The sequence below is a fragment of the Diabrotica undecimpunctata genome, chromosome 7 (assembly GCF_040954645.1).
Source record: "Diabrotica undecimpunctata isolate CICGRU chromosome 7, icDiaUnde3, whole genome shotgun sequence".
NCBI classification, from domain to species: domain Eukaryota; kingdom Metazoa; phylum Arthropoda; class Insecta; order Coleoptera; family Chrysomelidae; genus Diabrotica; species Diabrotica undecimpunctata.
Window position 1 is genome coordinate 59,493,333 of NC_092809.1, and position 24,224 is coordinate 59,517,556.

General features: G+C 33.1%; 1 protein-coding gene across 4 annotated transcripts in view; it reads left to right on the plus strand.

Moving 5' to 3' along the window:
• LOC140445391 (glutamine--fructose-6-phosphate aminotransferase [isomerizing] 2-like) overlaps positions 1 to 24,224 on the plus strand; it is a 97,068-nt gene that overhangs the window by 52,979 nt on the left and 19,865 nt on the right. The window contains exons 6-7 of one of the 4 annotated variants that reach the window (XM_072537378.1): positions 6,168 to 6,194; positions 11,251 to 11,268. The exons of 1 other annotated variant lie outside the window; for it this stretch is intronic. In XM_072537378.1, the coding sequence (XP_072393479.1) occupies positions 6,168 to 6,194; positions 11,251 to 11,268 (45 nt within the window). The remainder of the gene's footprint in view (positions 1 to 6,167; positions 6,195 to 11,250; positions 11,269 to 24,224) is intronic. 2 more of the 4 variants (XM_072537379.1, XM_072537380.1) reach the window with 2 other exon arrangements.

A 24,224-nucleotide genomic window follows, 5' to 3' on the forward strand; every position in this document is an offset into this window, starting at 1 on the left:
GGAAAATTCATGAGTATCAAATACAAATGTCATCAGAACAATCCAAAAAATTGAAATTTTCGTATATTTTTATATATATTTCTAGCGTTTCATTCGAATTTGTTGTAATTGATACAATCAGTTCTTTAAATTATCATTTATATGTATTTGTGCTACATTAAAAGCTTATTACATTTTGAAGAAAATATATTTATCGTTTAGTATGTCCATTTTATTGCTTTTAGTAGATATGTACCTAGTAAGTAGTTATAACCCTTTATTGGCTGTGATTTAATCGACTAAAAATCCCATTTTTTCTACCGAACGCAAACCCTTAAAGTCATTGTGTCGTATATTGAATAAAAACAACTAGATATTATCGTTATTGTCCAAACCGTGTATATAATAAGATAAAAGGTATTATAGCATTTCAAATCTGCTCTTATGTTCCTTAGTTTTTTTCTAATCATAACATTCTGGAAGGGTTAAACAGAAGGAAATTATCTCATAAAGTTTTTAATTCTTTAAATGCTTGTGAGTGACCCGGAAAATTTTTTAGTGACCCGGCTTAAATGTCTGTGGTTACATACAATACAAGACTACTACAAGGCGTGTTTCGACCGAAGAGATCTTCTGACATATTTGTAAAAAACAAATATAATTGATGTTAGAAAATGGAGGAGAAAGAAAAATAGAGGTGATCAAAAGAAGGCTGTGGCTCATAAAGAGCTTTAACATAAATTAACACAAACTTAAATAGAAGATTAAAATTACACCAGAACACCAAAACAGACCAGAAATGAGCTGATTCCTCACATAAAAAGAATTTTCAGAACAGCTACAGCTTCCACGCAGGTATAAATGTTTTATGACTTGCAGGATACTCTGTTAATCTTTTGTTCTTTGTATTTGATAATTTATTCGTCAGACACTATTTTCGGTTTTTTTTTTCAATAGAAAAATGTCCAAATTCAGTTCATATTTAATATTTTCGAATATTGTAGTAGTCATCGTTATCACGTTATCGTAGAAATCTTAGCTAAATAAAAACAACTGAAGAGGGTCTATAGTCTATTTGGAAATCCTTCGTTATATTTTAATTTAAATCATCTTTCCTGTTGCTGTGATTGATGAGTCGTAGGTATTTTGGAAATACTTTATCATTAGTACGATTAGAATATCATTCGGTTGATAAATATTTTGGTTATGATTTAATAGTAATAATAGCTGTCTGGTTTTAAGAACAAAAGAACAGCTTAGGAGTATAGCAGGATAGACGGATATTTGGCCTACGGTATACAAGAAAAATAGCTAGGCTAGTGTTAAGATTTAAAATACTGATTTTAATAAAAATTCCTCGATTTCATCGGCCAGTGATAAGAATCGAATTCGGCGATATCAGCAACAGTATTATTATTTGAGCTACAAGACCCTTGGTTATAATTGTGCAAACATATGAAGACACGAGATTTGTCTGTTTCATTTGGTCCTTGTTTTAGAATCTTTTTCTTATAGAAACATTAAAAATGATAATTTCCATATTTTCTTTAAAAGGACTAGAGTTTGTTACCACTTTTCTCATAATTCCTTAATTTTTAGCCAAAGTATCCTACAATTTCGACGATTTCTAAAAAAATGATTACCCAGGTACGTAGGGTATCAAGGGATTGATCCCTAGGTGACCTGGTATGCTGGAGTATATTTTTTGGAATGGTCTTATTGAGATATTCACTAAGACCATTTGAGGTTTTATAGAAGGCACTTGTTCTGTGAGCATAATATGGTTTCAATACAACGTGTAGTTGACCTTTTTTAAGTATAGTATTAAGTACATATTTATAATACGAGGAGAGATGACTCGTTTGGAGAAGTTTAGTGACTCGCTTCTGATGAAACATTTTGGCCCTGGAGTCATGCAGGTAGTTTTTGGTTGGAATTACCTGATCCTTATCGTCAAGTAGGAAACCCTTGTTTCGGGAAACATCTTTTTTGATGTAAACCACTAGTTCGACGCTGTATGGTCGACATAGACGAGGCTTACTCCATTGAAATGCTGCGCATGAAGAGGTTTTTCCGTTCAGAGCTTTCAATTGCGTCTTAAAATAAGTTTGTTCGACATAGTAACCTGTCTTTCTAATTTCTTGCCTATATCTATTAATCATATTTCACGGGCTTTCTTGTAGTCAACAAGGACAGTAAAAATATTTCTTTTAGTTATGCATGCCTGTTGATGATTGATGCGATTATAAGTTGTTCGTTGCAACCCATATAGCCTTTTTCATGATCACACTCATATTTATTATTCGAATTTGCAGCATTTAGTTTTTGTGTCAAAAACTGCAAATTTTATTTTTTACCTATTGTGTCGTTAGGTTTTTTGTTCAATTAAATGAAACCTATTAATGTTATTTCTATGATATTCTATTGTAGCGTCGACCTACTGCAATAATTTAGATTGTAGACCTCTCCATTTATTGGTATGCTTTGATTACGCACCAAAAATGGATATGCCTGTTTTTGCCAGGGTTTGAAAAGCACGTTCTAGGGCAGTTATAAAAAGCTTTGGTGATAGTGTATCACAATGTTTGACACTTCTTTGATTTTTTATTTCGTTATTGTTTTCGTGTAACTTTATTACGTTTGTCGCATTTCTATAAATATTGCATACTAATCTGGAATATCGGCTATCAATGCGACTTTCTTTTAATGCGATTACACTATCTAGTTCTACCGAGTCAAACGCTTTCTGGAAATCTATAAACACGAATACCAGAGGTATGTTGTATTCTATAGATTTTCAACGGGTTGTTTTATCATTTGCAGGTAGTCGTTGGTGCCAAATTTTGATCAAAATCCCGCTTGCTCTCTGGTTTGGTACACTTCTAGTTTTTTATCCAATCTCGTTGTTATGATTTTTGTAAAGAGTTTGTAGATATGGCTTAACAGGCTAATAGGGCGATAATTTTCTAGGTCAGTTTTATTTCCGTTTTTGTGTAGCAGAATCGTTACGTTGGTAATACTTATTACCTTACTCAATATTAGAAGTATTGACTTTTCTCTCAGTCGTAAATTAAAAAGTTTTTGTATTTTGATAATCAAAGTCTCACACCGTTCTTTAGAGATTCGATTAGTAGTGTATCATCTCCTGATGATCTATTGTCTTTCATCTTATCTGATTTCACAAAGTTTTATGTCTGGCATTAGTTCGGAACCTTGATTTATTATGGTTTTTTAAGTTGTCTTTTTTATCTTTATTTCGGTGTCACGTCTACTACTGTATGGTTCGTGATAGAAATCTTCCACAGTTTTTAATCACTGAGTCTTATTGGTTATTATTTCACCCTGTTTGTTTTCCATGACATATTTCATCAAATCGGAGTCAAAACGGTCCAATAAAACTTAAGTTATCAATGCGAATAAGAACAAAAAGTAGTTACCATCACCTTTCCGGTGGATCGGGTGGTCTTGATCTTCTTCGGTGTATCTTCGCCGCTTTTTCTCCACTGCTTTGACCGTTCGGAATGACCACACACGTGTCCGTTTTTGCCTTAGAGTGAGCATATGCGGTATCTATCGTGCGAAGAGGTTTTTCATATCCAAATATTTATATATACTATTATATATATATATATATATATATATATATATATATATATATATATATATATATATATATATATATATTGTAGCGAGATTAAATAAAACGAGCGGTTCTTCTTCTTCTTCAAGTTCCGCTCCTATCGGAGATTGGAAATCATTCTGGCAATTATAATTTTGTTGGTTACGCGCCTGCATAGTTCAATTGAACTGCATCCAAACCATTCACGAAGATTGCGTAGCCACGAGATTTTACGTCTTCCTACGCTTCTTCTGCCTTTGATTTTTCCCTGCATTATATTCCTTAGTAGTTTGTATTTTTCACCTCTCATGATGTGCCCCAAGTATTCCAATTTTCTGATTTTTATGGAATTTAAAACTTCGCATTCTTTTCCTAGTTGTTCGAGAACTTGTTCGTTTGTTTTGCGATCCATCCATGATATTTTCAAAATACGTCGGTAACACCACATTTCGAATGCTTCTAGGTTTTTAATGTTGGATTTTTTAACTGTCCAAGCTTCAACCCCATACAAAAGGGTAGAGAAAATATAACATCGAAGCATTCTTATTCGGAGCGATATATTGATATCGCGATTACAAAAAAGTTTTCTCATTCTATTAAAAGTTGACCGTGCAATTTCAATGCGGCATCTTATTTCTTTTGTCTGATCAGTATCTTCTGTGATCCATGCTCCAAGGTATTTGTACGAAGATATTTGTTCAATTTCTGTATTATCTAGTACTAGCTTAACTTTGATGTTTTGTGCTTTTGTAAATACCATGAACTTGGTTTTCTTCAAATTTATTTTTAGTCCATAATCGTTGCAATATATATTTAGTTGTTCAGCAAGGTGTTGCAGTTCTTCTAGTGTTCTTGCCAGAAGGACGGTGTCGTCAGCATATCTTATGTTATTAAGGGGCTCACCGTTTATTATAAGGCCCTCACTGACCTCGGCAAGCGCTAATTCTGAGATGGCTTCACTGTATAAATTGAATAACAAGGGTGATAAAATACACCCTTGGCGGACCCCACGGCAAATCTGGATATCCTCGGTCAGTTCATTTTCAACTTTCACTTTTGCTGTTTGGTTCCAATAGAGGTTACATATGATTCTAATGTCTCTACTGTCTATGTTTTTATTTAATAAAATTTCTTTAAGCCGATTATGCTGCACTCTGTCAAATGCCTTCTCAAAATCAATGAAACAGGCATATACTTCCTGATTTATATCTAAGCATCTCTGCGAAAGAACACTTACTGCAAACAGTGCATCTCGTGTTCCCAGTCCTTTCCTAAATCCCATTTGTGTATTACTTATGCCTTCATCTAATTTCTTGTGTATTCTATTGTGAATTACTTTTAAAAACAATTTCAAGACATGACTCATTAAGGCTCGAGCGGTTCGAATTTATATAAATATATTTATTTATAAGTTTACAGTTCATGTATACATATATATATAAAAACATATGTATACTCTTTTATTGAAAGTCGAGCTTTTGAAACTAGTTAGTTTCTTTATCAAGACAACTAAAATATATTATAATTAGTTTTATGACATTATATTCGTAAATCGAACCCCAGGCGAAGATGGAATAGTGTCAGAAGAATTAAAAATTGGAGGAGATCTATTACTTGAAAAAATTAAACTACTTTTCAATATCTGCCTTCACAACGCCGATATTCCAACAGACTGGAACAAATTGTGATCAAAGTTATCCTTACAAGTACGAACAAATACAGGATTTCAAAATTTCACTGTTGTTAGTGACTATACAGACTCGCCATAAACAGCAACCAGGTCTGGTTTGATTTTTAATTAGTTTTTCCCTTTGACTTAAAATATTTAATAACAAATATCCCGTTTTTACGATTCTTAAAACCAACTGTTTGTTATTTTCCTTGAAATTTTGACAGACGTCAAACATTGTATGGCAGATGCCAAAACCCAGATAAATTCGTTCTCACCTGACATTATTTACCGATGGCTAGATTAATGTCAAATCATATACGTATTTCTGGGCGTCTTCGCAGATTTGCTTCAGTTATCAATTGATAGAATTTGGATCATTACATTGAATTGAGTTATATCCTTTGATAATACTTTTTTAACTTGGCCAACAATGGCGTTATGAAATGTATAGAGTTAATACCATTACAAACAAGTTCACGTTATCTTGACAAATTAAAAATACTGATTATAATATTTATCGCCTTGTATGTTTATTTGTTTGTATTTGAGAAAATAGAAGAGGAATAGTTGACTCAACCGGGTATTAAAGTTTAATCATAGATTATTGGTTTAAGGGTTGCTTATAATAAAAGACAATAACGAAAATATCAAGTTGTTTTTTAAGTAATTTTACGATACCTACACTCATTCTTTATACCCACGTAATAAAATATTTTGAAATTCAAGACATAAATCTACAGCTTTACTAATATTTTAATCTTTATACTAACACACAAATAATTGGAGAAAGTATTGACACGTAACAAAACGAATGATAATGTCATGCACCGTTTTTTATTAACAATTGTTTATTTTATGTCGTTTTCCTTGTTACTGTATGGATTTGGTACACTGTAGAAGATCCATCGTCACCAACTCAGAAAGGTAGATAATACACCTCCTTTAGTCTAACAAATGTCTTTTTGTACACATGGCTTGTCAATAACGCATTACTCATTTTTTATCATTTGCAAAGAATTTATAATATGTTATAAAAGAAAATCTATGTAGTAGTAATAATACCATTTACTTAAATTCTTTGCAGCATTCTTGCTTCATGTATTTGATAGATATGTACCTGGCTTTTCTTTATTTTTATATGGTGTCTAGATAGCAAACGAATTTCACACTTAACAGCATATTTAACGATCGTAGATCAGGATTGTCTTAGGATATCTGCCTTAGTATTCTTATTTCGTACGTACATCAAGAAACAAACTTTTTTCGTAATGAAGATATTGTCAATATTGTCTTACCAAAAATCATTTCAAAATGAAAATCCCCTTCCAATTTTTTATTCAGCAACTACTGGTATCTTGGAATTTCTCGCTCGGTTTGCTCGGTGATCTCGGTTCTCAATAGGAACTATGCATAACTGTCTGACAGTTGGTTCGCGAGGTTTTAAACTTTAAACGTTTTTTCCAATTTTCTAATACCCAGTCAAGGATTTCAACAGTGGGACTATCAATAATTTACATCTCATTTTGCAAGATCCCCGAAAAAGTTTCTAATGTTCCTTGATGATACCATTTCAGATACGCTTTAGCAATGTATAAATCCTTGGTTTTTTACAAATTCCAGCACTTCTAGAACAATATTTTGTGTCTAATGGAAGTCTAAAGGGTACAAACATCTTTGTAAATACTAATATAATGTTAAGGCAACAGATATCGCTTGGTATTAAGACACTGGGTATGAACTAAAGATATAGTCAGCTACTTTATTTCTTGTTACTATGGTTTTTGTGTACCGTTAAATGTATATAAACATGATGTTCTACAATTATTTTCTAAATTTTTCTGCCATATACCGAAAATAAAATCATTGGAATAAACAATATTATTTATTGATTTACAGATATATCCTGTATGTTTTATAAAAAAACGCTACTAAATATGGATTACTTTAATATGTATAGTGCTTTTCTTAATTATATCCTATACACATCTTTAATTCCCATGGATGAGTTATACAATTTTTAATAACACTATTTTGTAAAACGGCTAAGTAGTCTAGTCGTCAGAGATTTAGCCTCAAAAAATCATACGAACAAGCTGAATTTTGCTGAAAATTTCAATTTTGGGGACCACAAAAAGGTGCAAAAAGGTTTGCCACTCCTACCTCTGGGCTTCCCCCTAAAACCCACCTTCGTAGTGGGAGAGAAAAAAATGTTTCCAATCAAAAATGTAGCTGAGATACTTTTGAATAAAAATGTTAATAAGCATTTTTTGTGTAAAATGAACCGTTCTCTCAGAAACAACGCTTGAAGTGGCCGGCGATTTTAAATGTCGGTTACGTTTTTAAATTTTGTGTCAACTCAACGGTAAAAATTCGACGTATTTGATTAGAGTGAATTATCGACAAAAATTAAAATGGGTTTTAAAGGTGAAGAGTTCATAAAGCTGTTAAATAAATAATTGTTGCTCAATTGTTACCATTTTTGACGATTCTGATGAGATTAATAAAATGTATCAGTTCCATTGACCGGTGGCTGTGGAATTTCCATTGTTAGAGCCTAATCTTCAAAACTTATTAAATTTCGATTTTGAGTTTTGGTAACAAATATGCCTAAAAACGCTGAATTTTAATTTTTTTATTACAAACGGTCTCACGTCAAGGGAAAGGCTTCCACGAAGACGGCATTAGGTGGAATTTGTAGCTAAAGTTGTCTAGTTTAGAAAAATGTACTTGTGCAATCAAAAAGAAGGAGTTTTAAACGTTTTAGATCGTTTGTAAATTAAGTTACAATTAAATTAATTAATTGTAAATTAAGCGTTTTTTAGGCTTATTTCAAATGCCTCATATTTGTTGCCAAAACCCAAAATGGAAATTTTATATTATGGGTTTTGAAGATTAGACTCTAACAATGTAAATTCCATAGTGACCGGTCAATGGAAGTGATAAATTTGATTGATCTCATAACATGAGAATCATAAAAAAGGCGAAAATCGCACAACATTTATTTATATAACAACTTTATAGTAACTGACAATTTTTATGTACGTCAAAATGCAAAATTACACACGAAAGCTGCTTTTTATCACCTTTAAAACGCATTTTGATATTTAACACTCTATTCAAAATATATCCGCCGAATTAATACAAATTTTTACCGTCGAGTTAATACAAATTTTATTTAAAAAAGAGAGAACGGTTCATTCTACAGAAAAAATGCTAATTAACATTTTTGCTACATTTCTTGTTTGAAATATTTTTTTCTATGGCGTATAGATGCTTAACAAATCGATGCCCCCCCTACGAGTGGTTGTTTTACGGGGAAACCTGGGGCTAAGAGTGGTAAACTTTTGGATCTTTTTTGAGGTCCCAAAATTGACATTATCAGTAAAGTTTAGATTGTTCGTATGATTTTTAGAGGTTCAGAGGCATTGTAGTCTTTGACGACTGTAGTAAAGTGTAAATATATGAGTCTTATAACTACAAGTTTTAACCTATTTTCAATTTAACTGATATATTTTCCTTACAGTTATAGTCCAGCTCTCTTAGTCTCTGTATTTTAGTTATGGTTGTTGTTGCGGGTTCTCGATATATTTCCATAATTCTATTATTTGTCCTCCTTTGGCAAACATCACCTTCCATTTTCCCTACAAAATTCCTTCTAGAGAACTGTCACTGATATATAATTGTAGTATATTCTTTGCTTTTCTAGATATTTTTTTACTTTAAGGGGAAGTGGGGAATCGTGTGAGTGATATGGACTCGGGGATATGAATAAACGTGGTGATAGGCTGGTTGATTTCTGTATCAATGAGGAACTCATAATTGAAAATACCTTGTTCAAACTTCCTAAAAGTAGATTATATTTTTACGCATGGAGGTTACCAGCTGATAATAATAACAACAAAATAATTAGAAATCGAATAGATTATACTATCGTCAACAGAAAATATATAAATTCTATAATATTATCCAAAACTTTTCCAGGAGCCCTAGCTCCAAGAAAATTATTGATACAAGGCGCCTCAAGCCAGACAACACATATGCGGAAATGAAATTTAAAATAAACAAGTATGTACTTATAAAAAGCCAAAGAAGATAATGCAGAATCTATTGATCATAAATAGGAAAACATTTAACATGCTCCTGTGTCGGTTGGAAAAGAAATCGTCAAACCACTTGAAGAAAAAGAAAACCTTGAAAAATACCTACAATAAATACAAAGAAATTTGGAGAATTATCAGAAAATTTCGAGACTCGAAATAGAGGTGGCTTTTCGACAGATGCAAGGATATAGAAAACCTGGATAAAAAGTATGATAGCTTTAATTTACACAAAAGAAAATCAAAGAAATGACAGATTCTAGAAATAGCACAATAACGAATATCCTTAAAAATGATAAAAGTTGATATAATTACTGATGTGAAGGAGAGATTGTGTTACTGGACCAATTACATACAACAACTATTTATTGATGAAAGAGGAGAACTGTCATTAGAAACCACAGAGGATGTTGTTTTTTTTCGATGTTACATGTAGTTTGCTTATTTTAACATTTATTCATCTAGTTCATACGGACCTAGAGATTTTTTATTCTGTGGAGATCGTTTAATACTCCAACTTGTGATATATGGGAGCTGTGTTCTTCTACCTGTTTTTCTTCTCTGTTTCCATATATTATCTCCATGCTTGTCTATTATTATTGAGGATACTTTTCTTCTGAATAGTCTATAATATGTTTCTTATTTTCTTATACATAAAAATATCATGCTATTCTTCAAAAGTTTTTTTTTTATTTTTTTCGATGTTTGTCCCGATTGCTTCGATTTCAATTATCTTGTCTTCCTTGGTGCATCAGTTCTAAAATTTCACCTGAGTAGGAATGGGGATTTTTCCTTTGATCCTTTCATTTGATCTGCCCATCGTGTTGAAGATCTTCCTCTCGGTCTTCGGCTTTCTACCTTTTGTTCTACTACTAATATAGTTCCATAGTACCCGTTCGTCTGACTATGTGGCCATAGTAGATTTCGGTTGAGCTAATTTTGTTTTTCATGTCCTCCATTAGACCCTCTAATTCAGTTCTTTTGTTTCCTTTCCCTCCTCTACCTTTATCTATTCTATTTATCTTTAGTCTCTTCTGTGTAGCTGATAATATTAGTTTTACAAATAATATTATTTTCATCTATTAAACAATGGTTTATTATAAGTTGTATAATTTATCTGTAGGTTTTAAAGATGTGCATATTCATAATAGAGTTATATATATATATATATATATATATATATATATATATATATATATATATATATATATATATATATATATATATATTTATATATATATATACATATATATATATATACATATATATATATATATGTATATATATATATATATATATATATATATATATTATTGCCAAATATTCTTTTATCTTTCACCGCTTAGATATCATATCAAGCACCCATACGCAAGCGCTCAGCAGCACTGCTTTTAGCAAGACTTCAACAGGGTATTTAAAAAAAGACATGTTGTCTGTTATAAATTAACTTGCCTTTCGCTCATACTAGAAAAACTTAGTTTTTTTTTTAATTACATATCAATAACGTTATCCTTGTTCAGAAAAATGTAAATATAAATGACTCACCCAAATTTAGTAGAGTGAAAAATAAATATAGGACTTTCGCATTGCTCTAATATATTAGAGCCTTGATGCATATCTGCAAGAAGAAAAAATTGGAAAAACATTACGTAAAACAATAGTTTAAAAAATGTTGGCGCAATTTACTTTTAATACGAAAGAAATAATGTTTACCAGAAGATATTTCAAACAACTAAATAATTTATACATAATCTAAAATACATATGCTATTACATATACCTGTTGAAGTTCTTATTCTGCTATCAATTTTTGTTTTTAATTTATGTTCTGTTTTTAATGTTGTTTGTTTTGTCCTTTGTTTTATTTATGGGCTTCTCCTACAGAGGCGGATTCCAATCCAGGTAGTACCTTTTGTTGTTTTTCTCTTTATGTTTTCTCATACAGGTTTTCATTTTTTCTTTGTTTCAAACTTAAGTGTAATAAAAAATTGTAGAGTTTTAATATTGGTATAGTCGATAGATATAGTATTGGTTTGTATAAAATGGCAACACTGTTGTACAAAAACTCGAACGCCACGTTTACACAGTGCATAGTGCATGTATGCATAGTTGCCAAATGAAAATCAAAAAACGTAGTATTAATAATTTACAGAGATGGTAGTAGTATAGAATAAGCAATTAAAGGAATGAAACTTAAAAACTCATCACAAATTAGATATGCGTCACCGAAACTGCTTAAAATATTTGGAAGATTATTTAAAATGCGCTTTAAAGATGAAGACGTTTAAAAATAACGATAGTAATGATATATCATCTAATACATAAAAAGCCACAAAAATGGGTCCTAATAAGAACAAAAGTAATTCCAACAAATTATCGTAGTAGAAATAAACTCGACCTGTTAACTACGTTTAAATTTCACGTAGTAGAGGATTTGTCTATCTTTTTTTCTCCAAATACCTTCTCTGTCGCTCTGTAACTCTCTACGCCGACAAGCAATTTCCTAGTAAGAAAGTGATAATATTTTCATATTAAAAATTGCAGTGAAAAAATAGTACGGAGCAATAATCACAGACCCATATTATAGCTCTAATAGATCTGGAAAAATCAAAAAAGGAAGTGAAAAATTTAAGAATTTATTCTATCCATTATCCATTTTAAAAAAAATGTTTAAGACAAGGTTACTGTATAGAGCAAGAATAAACAAAGATATAGCAATGACACTACCTACACTACTACCACACTAATACACTACCTACACTAATATACCAACACAACTAATAGAACTGATAAAAGAATCTCTAAAAGTAGAAAGTAGAATCCGGATACAAAATGAATTAACGGAAACAATAGATGTGAAAAAGGGACTACGCCAGGGAGACGCTCTATCATGCATCTTGTTCAACATCGTGCTCGAGAAAATACTGAGGGACACAACAGTCAATACACGAGGAACAATCATTAATAAAAGCGTGCAAATACTAGCATTTGCAGATGATGTTGACATAATCGCAAGATCAAGAAGAGAAATGATAGAGGCATACAACCAAATAGAACGAGCTGCACAAAATAGTGGTCTTAAGATCAATCAGACCAAAACAAAATATATGCAGGTAAGAAAAAATGCAGAAATAAGGCAGCCACAAAATATAACAATAGGAGAATACAACATAGAGGAGGTAAAAAACTTTATATACTTGGGATCCCTAGTCACGTCTGATAATAACGTTACGGAGGAAGTGAAGAGGCGAATATTTATTGCAAATAAATGTTACCATGGCTTAATTAGACACCTAAGATCAGATAACGTCGCAAGAAAGACAAAATGCCAAATATATAAAACCCTAATAAGACCGGTACTCACATATGGCTCAGAAACCTGGACACTTACTAAAAGAGAGGAAACGTTGTTAGCCACCTTCGAAAGAAAAATCTTGCGACACATATATAAGGGCACAAAAGAAAACGGAATATGGCGAAGACGATACAACTCTGAACTATACAAAATATACCAGGATCCGGATATTATAACATTCATCAAAATAGGACGGCTGCGTTGGATAGGACATGTAGAAAGAATGGAAGAAGGCGAAATACCAAACAAAATATTCAAACAGATGCCAGTAGGAAAAAGAACAAGAGGAAGACCGAAACTGAGATACTTAGAACAAATAGAAAATGATATAACAACCTTAAAAATAAAAAACTGGAGAAAAAAAGCACGAAACAGATCGGAATGGAGAAGAATCCTAGAACAGGCCAAGACCCAAAAAGGGTTGTCGAGCCAGTGATGATGATGATGATAGCAATGACACGAACTTTAAATTATTTTTGTGGCAAAAAATAATGGATACGAAAAAACATATCTACGTTACAACGATACCAAAGCGATTAGAAACAAACATTTGGCGATGGAATAGTTATTTAAGTAGATGAGCATGTTCGTTCAACAATAAATTATTGGTGGATGCACCGCTGACGTCAAACAGCTGTCAAACTGGAGAGTTAGATCGTAACACGTTACACTTTTGAAAGGTAAACGTGAAAAATGTTAACTTATGTCATGTTTTTGGCAGGTAAAAGTGAAAAACGTCACGTTTTTCACATAAGAACTTCATGTTTTCGACGTTTACCTGTTTTGACGTGAAAAACGCCCAAACGTGAGGTTATTGCGTCAAAAATTTCACGTACGTGACGTGTTGTGAGCCGACTTTCAATTTTGACATGTGTTAGGTCACCGGCGCATCCACCAGATATTTATTATTAAACGAAAATACATCTGCTGATTAAGACGAAGTTGCGATATATCGAAACTTTAAACGCCGTCTACACTCTCGATCGAAGTTCTTCGGACGAAGAGTCGAAGTGAAGTTAATCGAGGCGAGGTGACTCTCTACATACTCGTGAAGTCTTTCATACTTCGGACCCTTTGACTTCGACGCGAAAAACCGACACAGAACGGAAGAAGAACGAGGCGAAGCAAAGTCGCATGAAGTACCTGTCTACACTCTCGTATTTACTGAACTTCGATCAACTTCGCGAGTAGTATAGTGGCTGCTTTAGAGTCATAAACTAGCAGATAAGGCTATGAAACGAGATCGAAATATATGAGTGATGAGATAGGGAAAAGACAGTTGGTATTGGAAAGAGAACAGTACAGAACCCGGCGTGAGAATATCGATGAAGCTATTGCATGGAATTTGGAAGAAGCAACAACTACGTTAAGAAAACATTGAAAATTAGGACGAAAAAATACATGGGCAAAAAGTATTGGTAAAGTACTTAAGAGTTGTAATCTTTGTTTATAGGTTAAAATATTAAAAATACTTAATAAATAGAAAATGGGACACAAAATAATACTACACTTATATCGTAAAATAAGTCGTCAGTCAAGGTTAAGGTATGTGCCAAATGAAAGTCATAAATGCAAATATTATAAAAGAAACGAACAAATAATACCAAGGACCTTAATAGAAATAAGGCATAACTAGAAGCCCTTACTTAAATAATAGACAAGAAAAACAGATGGTCCTTGTATATACTGAGAAAACATATAGGTAAAATTATAAATTAAAAGTATTTAGTGAAGACGTCAGAGATTACATCTCTAAAAACGAGACGAATAAGCTGAAACGTTGTTGAGAATGTCAATTGTGTGACCCTAAATTATTGGATCGTATAGAAAATTTTAAATGGATATTACGCTTCTTAATTAATGAAGATAGCCTTATTCTCCAAATGCTCAGTATTTTCTAAGTATCACTATAAAAAATTATGGAATACTCTAGTAATTACAAAATTCATTAATATTTAACAAAGTTGAAGAGTATTGTCCGATACTACTGCCATCTATTGGTTGTAGTATGTTTAAAATCATTATTATGATATTAATTAGTTAAATTTGTGTATTTGACTTAAGACTTAAAAAAAAGAAAGCCTGTATTTGACATTGTGCTTTAACCTAAACATCTAACTGCATTATTTTTTGTGGGATCTGGTTACTGGTGTTGGCTCTCTCAGTAAGTATGACTTTTTTCTAATATATCTAATACTAGTTTTAAATATCTGTACAATGTTTGTCCCTTTATAGATTAATTATAAGGCAAAACAAATTTCTGTTATAATCATTATACATAATCTAGAGAATATTTATTTGCTCCATCACATATTGTACCCGCGGATGATTATAACAAAATTTAGTTTATTTTTTTACTTTCAAACGTAAAAGTAAACTTGCGCAATAGAGGTAAGAAAACATATGCTTTGGAATCGACTTTTGATTTTATTTTCGTTTTAATCCTTATTGCGTTAGACATGTATTTATTTATCTTTATTTTTGTTCGAGAGTTTTTAGAGATGTGGAAAAACTTGTGAAAATTATTAAATTATTAACATTTATCCAGCTCAGGTTACGAATTAAGATGATCCTTAATTAGATTGAAAAACAATTATATAATTAATAAAGGGCATGGACAGTAAAAATAGATGATTTAAGTCAGTAGTTGTGTTTTTAAGTTTTCTTCGACTTTAAGCTACAAATAATTAATGAAACTTTTGTGGCGTTTTTTTTTCGGCTTAGAAGATAGTATGAATATTTTTAGTCAAGAGTAGAGCATAAATGATAAAAAAACTTTTATATTTTGAATGTAGTTGTTATAGCCTTGTAACATATTTTCTTCTTCTTAAGGTGCCTTCTCCATTGCTGTTGCAGGTTGGCTATAACTACAGCAAATTGCTCTCTATCTTGAGCTGTTCTTAGTATCGAATGTGTGTCCATGCCTGTCCAGTCTCTTACATTCTTTAACCAGGAGCATTTTCTTCTTCCTGGACCTCTTCTTCCTTCCACTTTCCCTTCCATTATAAGTCGCAGGAAGTTGTAATTTTTCTCCTCATCTTTTCATTATCTTAAATTATGACAAAAAATTCGAGTTTCGTTAAATGTATTTTTAAAATTTATTACCTCATAAATCAGACACTTTTGTATATATTATTTACATTATACCCGAGGTGCCATTAAAACTACGAACAAAAAACGAGGAGTTTTTTTTTTGTTCGGCCTAGAAGATAGTATGAATATTCTTAGTCAAGTGTAGAGTACACAAAACTTAAATGGTAAAAAAACTTTTATATTTTGAATGTAGTTGTTAGGGCCTTGTAACATATTTTCATTATTATAAATTATCACAAAAAATTCGAGTTTCGTTAAATTTTTTTTTAAATTTATTACCTCATAAATTAGACCCTTTTGTATATAATATTTACATTATACCCGAGGCGCCATTAAAACTAGGTCAGAGGTTCGAAAAGAAAGTAAAAAACCATTTGAACCAAACCTTTCTACACACCTTCATTTTTTATTGTTTTGTTTTATGACTTTTCACTTAAAAGATCGTAAAATCTCACCTCATTTAAAATTCACTATAAAAGGCTCGCTTTCTCTGGTTGTCAAGAAATTTGGTTGTGAAGGAGAACTAATTGGCTAATATCGTTGCTAGACTGAGTTCGTCTACTTTGCCTGTTTTTTTTTTTCTCTGTATATCTTCCATTTATTCATGAGACCTATTTAATTCTGGAATACCAGCTTATATAGATCTAGGACGAGTACCATTATGTTTATAGTGTCACTTGGTAGTCTCCTATCTAGTACCTCGCAAAATATGATTGACTGTATCAAGCTGTATGAAACAGAGTCTGCAGCTTAAGTCTATATGAAACTATCCTATTATAAGAAGATGTCTCCTGACTGGCACATGTCCAGCAAGAAAGTCTATTAGGATTCTAAGCTGCTTTTTGTCTGTTTTCCACAGTAATTCAGCTCTCTTAAGATCTTGTTATACATTTTGTTATGTGTTTACTGTCCCTAGCCCTTAACTGGAATACTCTCCAGTATTAGTCGGGATGGTCTTATATCAGAGAGGTTTCTGGAGTTCTGAACAGGTAGTCCAGACGAGTATGACATAGATTAACCTTCACATAGGGAAGCCTTCTAAGATTTCACAATTCAACTTCGTAGATGTTTCTTATCAGACGGCCTCATCTGTCAAAGGTGACAAGTCTTTAGGTCGACATTTATTCAGTCGAACAAAGTGCAGGAGATCTCCTTAAGGAAGGTTTCTCTGAGATCACAAATCGTTTAAGAAATTTGATTGTAAGGGCAGCGATGTGGCGTAAAGTAATTTAACGTACGTTTGTTAACAAAGTCTATAAGTTAAGCTTTAAAGTGATACTTTGTAAAGCCACCCTCGAAATTCGTAATCAGCAGCCAAAAATACATAAAAAAATTTGGGTGGATTCATTACAATTGAACACACAACGGTAACCTAGCTGGCTAGACTATTTTTGTTAATAAGTATTATTTGATAAAGTTTAGCTACAGATGTTATTTATGAAATTTTCTGAGGAGGTTTGTAAATTTAAATTTTTTTATCTTATTAGTTAAACAAATTGTGTATTCAGCGGAAATCCTAAATTTACTTAGTATAGACAGTAGGCAATTAAAACATTTAATATTTTTCGGTAATATGTGGCATCTTATATTATAATAATAGCACAATAAAAATAAAAAAAAATATGGAATTATGGAAACTGTTTAAAACGTGTTAAATTATTTTCCTCAATTATTGATGATAACGTTTAGGATATCTCGATTTATTTATACCATTTATGTATTTACACTTTACAAGATCCTAGAATGTTTCAAAACCTCATGAACCTTGGAAATACGCATGCTTGGAAAAAATTATTCCTAAAAACATTAACTATGTTAATTTCATACTAAATTGTGCGACACGGTCGCATCTGCATTTAGTGTAAGGTTCAGCTTAGATGATGTCGAGTATTTCCATTAACATTTTGTTTATCTTAGCTTGAAAATACCTTAGTTAACGCAACGCATTTATTTTATACGAGCACCTCACGCTAGCCTGCAGTGATCGGATTAGGATATCGTGTTGGAGTTCTTGTACCCAGGACTTCCACACGAAAAGCATTTGGCTGATAGTGAGCCCCTATCGCACATCAGAGTGCTGTAGCGGAGAAAGGGATAGTCTGGAGCATTGGAGCTAGGTGGAGTGGTTCCTGACTCAATGGTATTCGAGTGGTACACGAATCAATACACCTCACTCCAATGAATTGTAACTGTACATTCATAAAGGAGACTATCACTAATCGAAGAGTCGGTATGGTACACAGTCGCAATATAATCGCTTAGTAACATCGCTACCATCTAAGGCTTTCTGAAATTCATTAAAGAAGCGGGTTTCGTCACAGTAATATTTTTCGAAGACATTTAGAGGAAACAGTATTTGCTGAAAATTTCTTAGTTTTGTGCTACTGAACTGATAACTGTTTCACAATTTTTTCCACAATTGTCCAACGTACCCGGTTTGTAATCTTGTAATATGCGAATACTTGTTCTTTGTCGTAAAGGACGTATTTTCACAAATTTTTATATTTTTTCGCTTGAGGGTGGTTTCTGGAAATACATGTAAAAATTTGTATCATCCCATTTTGAATACATCAATTCATATTGAACCATATTCTCTAACAGTTTTAAACAAGATTGGTGTAAATATGTGCAATGTAAGAAACATAATATACCATTTACCTTTTTATGTAAGATACGATAGTGTGTTTGCCCGCTTTACAAAATATTTAAATATTTTGTAATATAAGGATAGGCATTCATCACAACGAAGTAATAGTCCAGTCTTCAGAGATATGACCTCTAAAAATAATACGAAAAAGCTGAAATTTACTGAGAATGTCAAATTTGGGACCCCAAAAAAGGTGAAAAAAAGTTTATTACTCCTACCCCCAGGCTTCCCCCTAAAACGCCCCCTCGTAGGGGGAAACCTGAAAAAAATCGATTTACCAAGAATCTTGGACAAAAAGGTTTATCGGCACCATTACATTTTTTGTAAAATTAACCGTTCTCTCAGAAACAACGCTTTAAGCGACCGGCGATTTTGAACGTCAGTTACGTGAACTTGATGGTAAAAATTCACGATATCTTGTGATCTGAGTATCCTAACAACAAATACAAAAATTTCATCTTTCGTATGCAATTTTTGTTGAAGTCAGTTTCCATAAATATGTTCAATAAATAAACGTTGCGTACTTTTGCCATTTTTTCTCATGATATCAATAAAATTTATCAGTTTCATTGACTGCTCTTAGTAGAATTTCCATTTTTATAACCTAATCTTCAAAACCTATAACATTATATTTGATTTTAAGAACTTTTACATTACAAACGATCGCACGTTACAAATAATGCCTTCACGAAAACGGTATTGGATGGAATTTATAATTGAAGTTGTGTAGTTTCGAAAAACGTACTTGTAAAAAAACAATTGTAAACGTTTTAGATCGTTTGGAATGTGAAAGTTTAAATTCAGCGTTTTGTTGGTATATTTTAATTTCCTTACGTTTGTTGCCAAAACTCAAAACTGAAATTGTATGCTATAGCTTTTAAAGATTAGGTTCTAACAATCGAAATTGCATAGTGACCGGTCAATAAAAGTGATAAATTTTATTGATCTAATGAGAATCGTGAAAAATGGCAAAAATCAAGCAAGGTTTATTTATTTAACAGTTTTATAAAAACCAACTTCATTTTTGGCAAAATACAAAAACTGCATACGATAGCTACACTATCACCTTTACAACGCATATTAATTTTTATTAATGGGAGACTCTGATATTCAAAATCGCCGGTCGCTTCAAGCATTGTTTCCGAGAGAACGGTTGATTCTACAAAAAAAATTCTAACAAACATTTTTGTTCAGAATTATCTCACCTACATTTTTTATTAGAAACTTTTTTTCTACGACATACAGATTCTTGGTAAATCGATTTTTTCCCTCCCCCCCCCCTACGAAGGGAGGTTTTAAGTTGAAGCCGGGGGGTAGAAGTGGGAAACTTTTTGCATATTTTTTGGAGTCCCAAAATTGACATTATCAGCAAAATTCTTCGGTAGGAGTTTGTAGTGACTCTAATCCAAAATTCATTATATATACACGGGGTATCCTAGTTTATTCAAAAAGTGACATCACAAAAGAGCTTTATTAAAAGTTTCTATTTTTAACAATTTTCGCTTTACTTGTGGATACCACACAACTTGTAGTCAACATTGTAGTAAACACAACAAAACAACAGAAAAAAACATTGTTTCTTGACATTCTTCTTTATCAAAACTCATTATCTGCTATAAATGTGTAGAAGACTATAAAGCCAAAAATATCTGACTATTGAAATCTTGTCATTCATTCAAGAAAGTACGAGGAAGTAGCGACCTCAATGGGAATCTTGTTTTTTTTTTTGAGAGTGTACTAACAATGGCCGTCGCAAGTGATAGTGCTAATTTAAGCATATTAACTCCAATACTTTGTTGGAATATCTCTAAGTAGGTTGTAGATTTCTAAAGAGTCGATTGGCCCTTCTACACTGCGATCTAACAGATCTTTTATGAACACCGTACTCCAGAATTAGAATTCTATGCCTATTATCCATTTAGGAGAGATATTTTCTGCCTGATCAAGTTCTACAAGATCTGGTATGACTTATTATAGCGTTATAGAACAATTGCTGTGCAGTTGCAGATAATATGATCGTTTTCTCTGCATTTTTGTAGAATCTACAGGTTGCTTTGTCCATTTTACATAGTTTATAGAGATTATATCTCAGTGAACATTGTCTTTACTGTCTGGCTTTAGTCTTTTGAAGCTTCAAGAGTCCTTTTGCTTAGAATTTCGCAGCCATATTTATGGTTGTCCTGGCACCCAGAACAAAGTTACTTTGCTGTACCCTGTCAGTTACTTAAGAGGACAAGCTGTCACCGATTCTTAATTTGTGGACTTCACAGCCCTCATTGCAGCTTGTTGTCTGAGCCTATACATGTTTGGCTAAATTGGGCAGTTTTTTCAGGAACTCTTATTCCTGTTTCTGCTCAATCTTGTATTTTTGACCCATTAGTATAAAACGTGAGTGAGTGCAGCTCTTTTGGTTTGTGCGTTATCGTTCTGTTCATGTCACATCCGTTTATGATAATGTACAATCTCTAAAAATGTCTCCTAATTGATCATATAAATTTTCCATATTCGTTTATTGAATTCATTCTCATTTTGTTCAGCAAGTGAAACATCTCGTACGGTCTGACTCTGACTTGACTCTGCGTGAACGACGTGACTCGTGACGTACGACGTACCTGAGCGAAGCATGGGAAGTTAGAATGGGAATGGCTGGGGGTCCCAAGCGGCGCATCCTCTGCTCAAGGTCTATCCTGACTTTTCTAACCTGTAATGGTGTTTCTCCTGAGATACTCCCCCACCCGGAAATCTAATCGCAGGGTGTCTTTGCTTTACCTGAGGAAATGTCACCATGCCATGCTCAATTTTGACAACTAATGCAACCAAAGTGAAGCGTGCCCTGCATCCGCCTATTTTTTTCTACAGGCTAGAAATCCTATTCTCTATAGGCTAGAAAGTTTTATTCCTACTTCTTCTTCTTTACATGCCATCTCCACGACGGAGGTTGGCAATCATCATGGCTATTCTGATCTTAGATTATGCCGCTCTGAATAGTTCGATTGATGTGCATCCGTACAATTCCCTCAAGTTACGCAATCATGAGATTCTTCTCCTTCCCACACTTCTCTTGCCTTGAATCCGCCAAATATCACACCTTGCCAGCCTAACTCTCAAGTCCAATTTCAGTTCTCTTGCACAAAGTACCTTTCTCATTTTCTTGAAGTTTGTGCGTGCTTTCTCTATTCGAACTTTGATTTCTTTGGAGTAATCGTTTGTGTGATTAATTATTGTGCCAAGATAATTGTAGTTTTCAACTTGTTCTAAAGTTTTACCGTTAATTGTCAGGCTTTCATCATTATTTTGGGTTTTTGATATCCTCATAAATTTAGTTTTCTTGATGTTTACTGATAATCCATATTCTCCTGCATACTTAACTATCTTGTTCATTAGCTTTTGGAGGTCTAGGAGGTTGTCTGCTATTATGATAGTATCGTCCGCATATCTAATGTTGTTAATTGGTGTTCCATTGACCTTTATTCCTGCTGTTTCTCCCTCAAGAGCTCTTTTCATAATTTCTTCAGAGTATGCATTGAATAGTAGTGGTGACAATACACACCCCTGTCGCAATCCTCTTTTAATTTTGAACTCTTCTGGTGTGTGTTCATTAATGCGTATGTGTGCCTGCTGTTTATAATATAGATTTGTTATAATTCGAAGGTCATTGTATTGTAATTGTTTTGCTTTGAGGGCGTCCATTGGCTCTTTGTGACGGACTTTATCGAAAGCCTTGTTGTAATCTATGAAACGGACGTACATATCTTGGTTCCCATCCAAGCATATCTGGATTAGTACGTTGAATGCAAAGAGAGCTTCACGGGTACCTACGCCGCTACGGAATCCAAATTGGGTTTCTTCAATATCCATATCAAGTATTTGGAAAACGCGTTTATGAATGATCTTTAAAAAAATTTTAACTGTGTGAGACATCAGGCTTATGGTGCGGTGGTCGGTGCATTCTCTAGCATTTTTCATTTTTGGGAGACAAATAAATGTTGAGGTCAACCATTCATTGGGTATGTCACCCGACTGATAAATTTAATTAAAGAGCTTTAAGAGGACATCCATGTACTCATTTTCTATTATTTTAAGGATATCAATAGGAAGTTGATCTGGCTCAGGGCTTTTTCCGTTTCTGGTGTTCTTAAGTGCATACAATATTTCTTCTTCTTGTAATTTCTATACTTGTTTCTCTGTCCTCAAAAGATCTTGTCTTGTAGGTTTCCTCTTTCGTCGTCGAAGAGCTCTTCCATATATTCTTTCCATTGTTTTAGCTTTTCGTCAGTCGTTATCATAGGATTTCCATTTTTGTCTAAAAGAGTTGTGTCGTGGTTTCTTTTTTGCAGCCCTGCCATTTCTTTAACCTTTTTATGTAGGTTGAATAGGTCGTATTTGTTCTGAAGATCTTCTATCTCTTTACATTTTTCCTCGTGGTAAGTTTGTCTTGCCTCTCTTATCATTTTTCTGATTTCATTGTTAATGATTTTGTAATTGTGACTGTCTTTGTTCTTGGCTTGTCTTCTTTGGTCCATCCTGCCGAGTATTTCGTCTGTCATCCAGTTGTCTCTCCAGGCAGTTTTTTAATGTTTCCCATTGTTGGTTTATCTCGTAGGTGTTAGAATCTAATTTATCAAAGTTTTCGTATATTTTCTGTTGGAGTTTGTTTTTTATATCAACTTCTTTCAGTTTTATAACATCTAATTGTGGAGTTCTTTGGGGTTTTCTAATACGTTTAAGCTTAAGCGTGACATTAGCGATTAGTGGGTTATGGTCTGATGTGACATCTGCTCCTGGATATGTTTTAACTGATTTGATGGTGTTACGATATCTCTCTTTAATCATTATATAATCGATTTGGTTTCTTAGCACTTTTTCCGCTTTATCTGCTCGTAAGCGCCATGTATATAAACGTTTTATAGGTAATTTAAAGAACGTGTTTGTGATTATTAGACTTTGTTCTTGGCAGACTTGTATTAGACGATCTCCTCTATCGTTACGTTCTCCTAGTCCTTTATCTCCCATTATTGTTTCTGCTCTTCCCTTGCCAACTTTTGCATTGAAATCGCCCATAACTACCGTGATTTCCCTGTCCTTTGTCATTTTCAGTGCATCTTCAATTTGTTGGTAGAATGTTTCTACTTCATCTTCTGTTGCATCCGTCGTTGGCACATATACTTGGATCAAATTTAGTTTGGTGTGTGATGTCTTTATTTGTAGTAGCATCACTCTTTCTGAGATTGGGACAAAACTCTCTATTGACTTGTTGACTTCTGTATCGACAATAATTGCTACTTCACGTCTATGCTCTGGTTGTCAATGTTTCCCGAGTAATATAAGGTACCGGTTTCTGTCGAAAGGTATTCTGAGTTAGGCCACCATGTTTCGCTTACACCTAATATATTTATATTCATTCTTCTCATTTCTTGAAGGATGTTATGCATTTTACCAGGTTGATATATGCTTTTAACGTTCCACGTACCTATTTTTGCTTTTGATAATTTTACTTTGTCTTGTTTCGATGTTTGACAAGGGTTTCGCCGGTTAACGACCTGAGAGTCCTTGTCTGTTCCTCCCCTGTCGTATCTTGGGCTCCCATTCACATGATCAGTTTCTTTTTTTCTTTTAGTACTCATTGCCATGATGATTGTACTAGAGATATCCAATTGGATCTTAATGCAGTGGTTTCTCCTTGCCTTCTGCATCCTTATGCCCTTGTCCATTTACTTGATTCATTCGCCTTTGGTGCCAATATCTTAGCGCCACGACATAAGA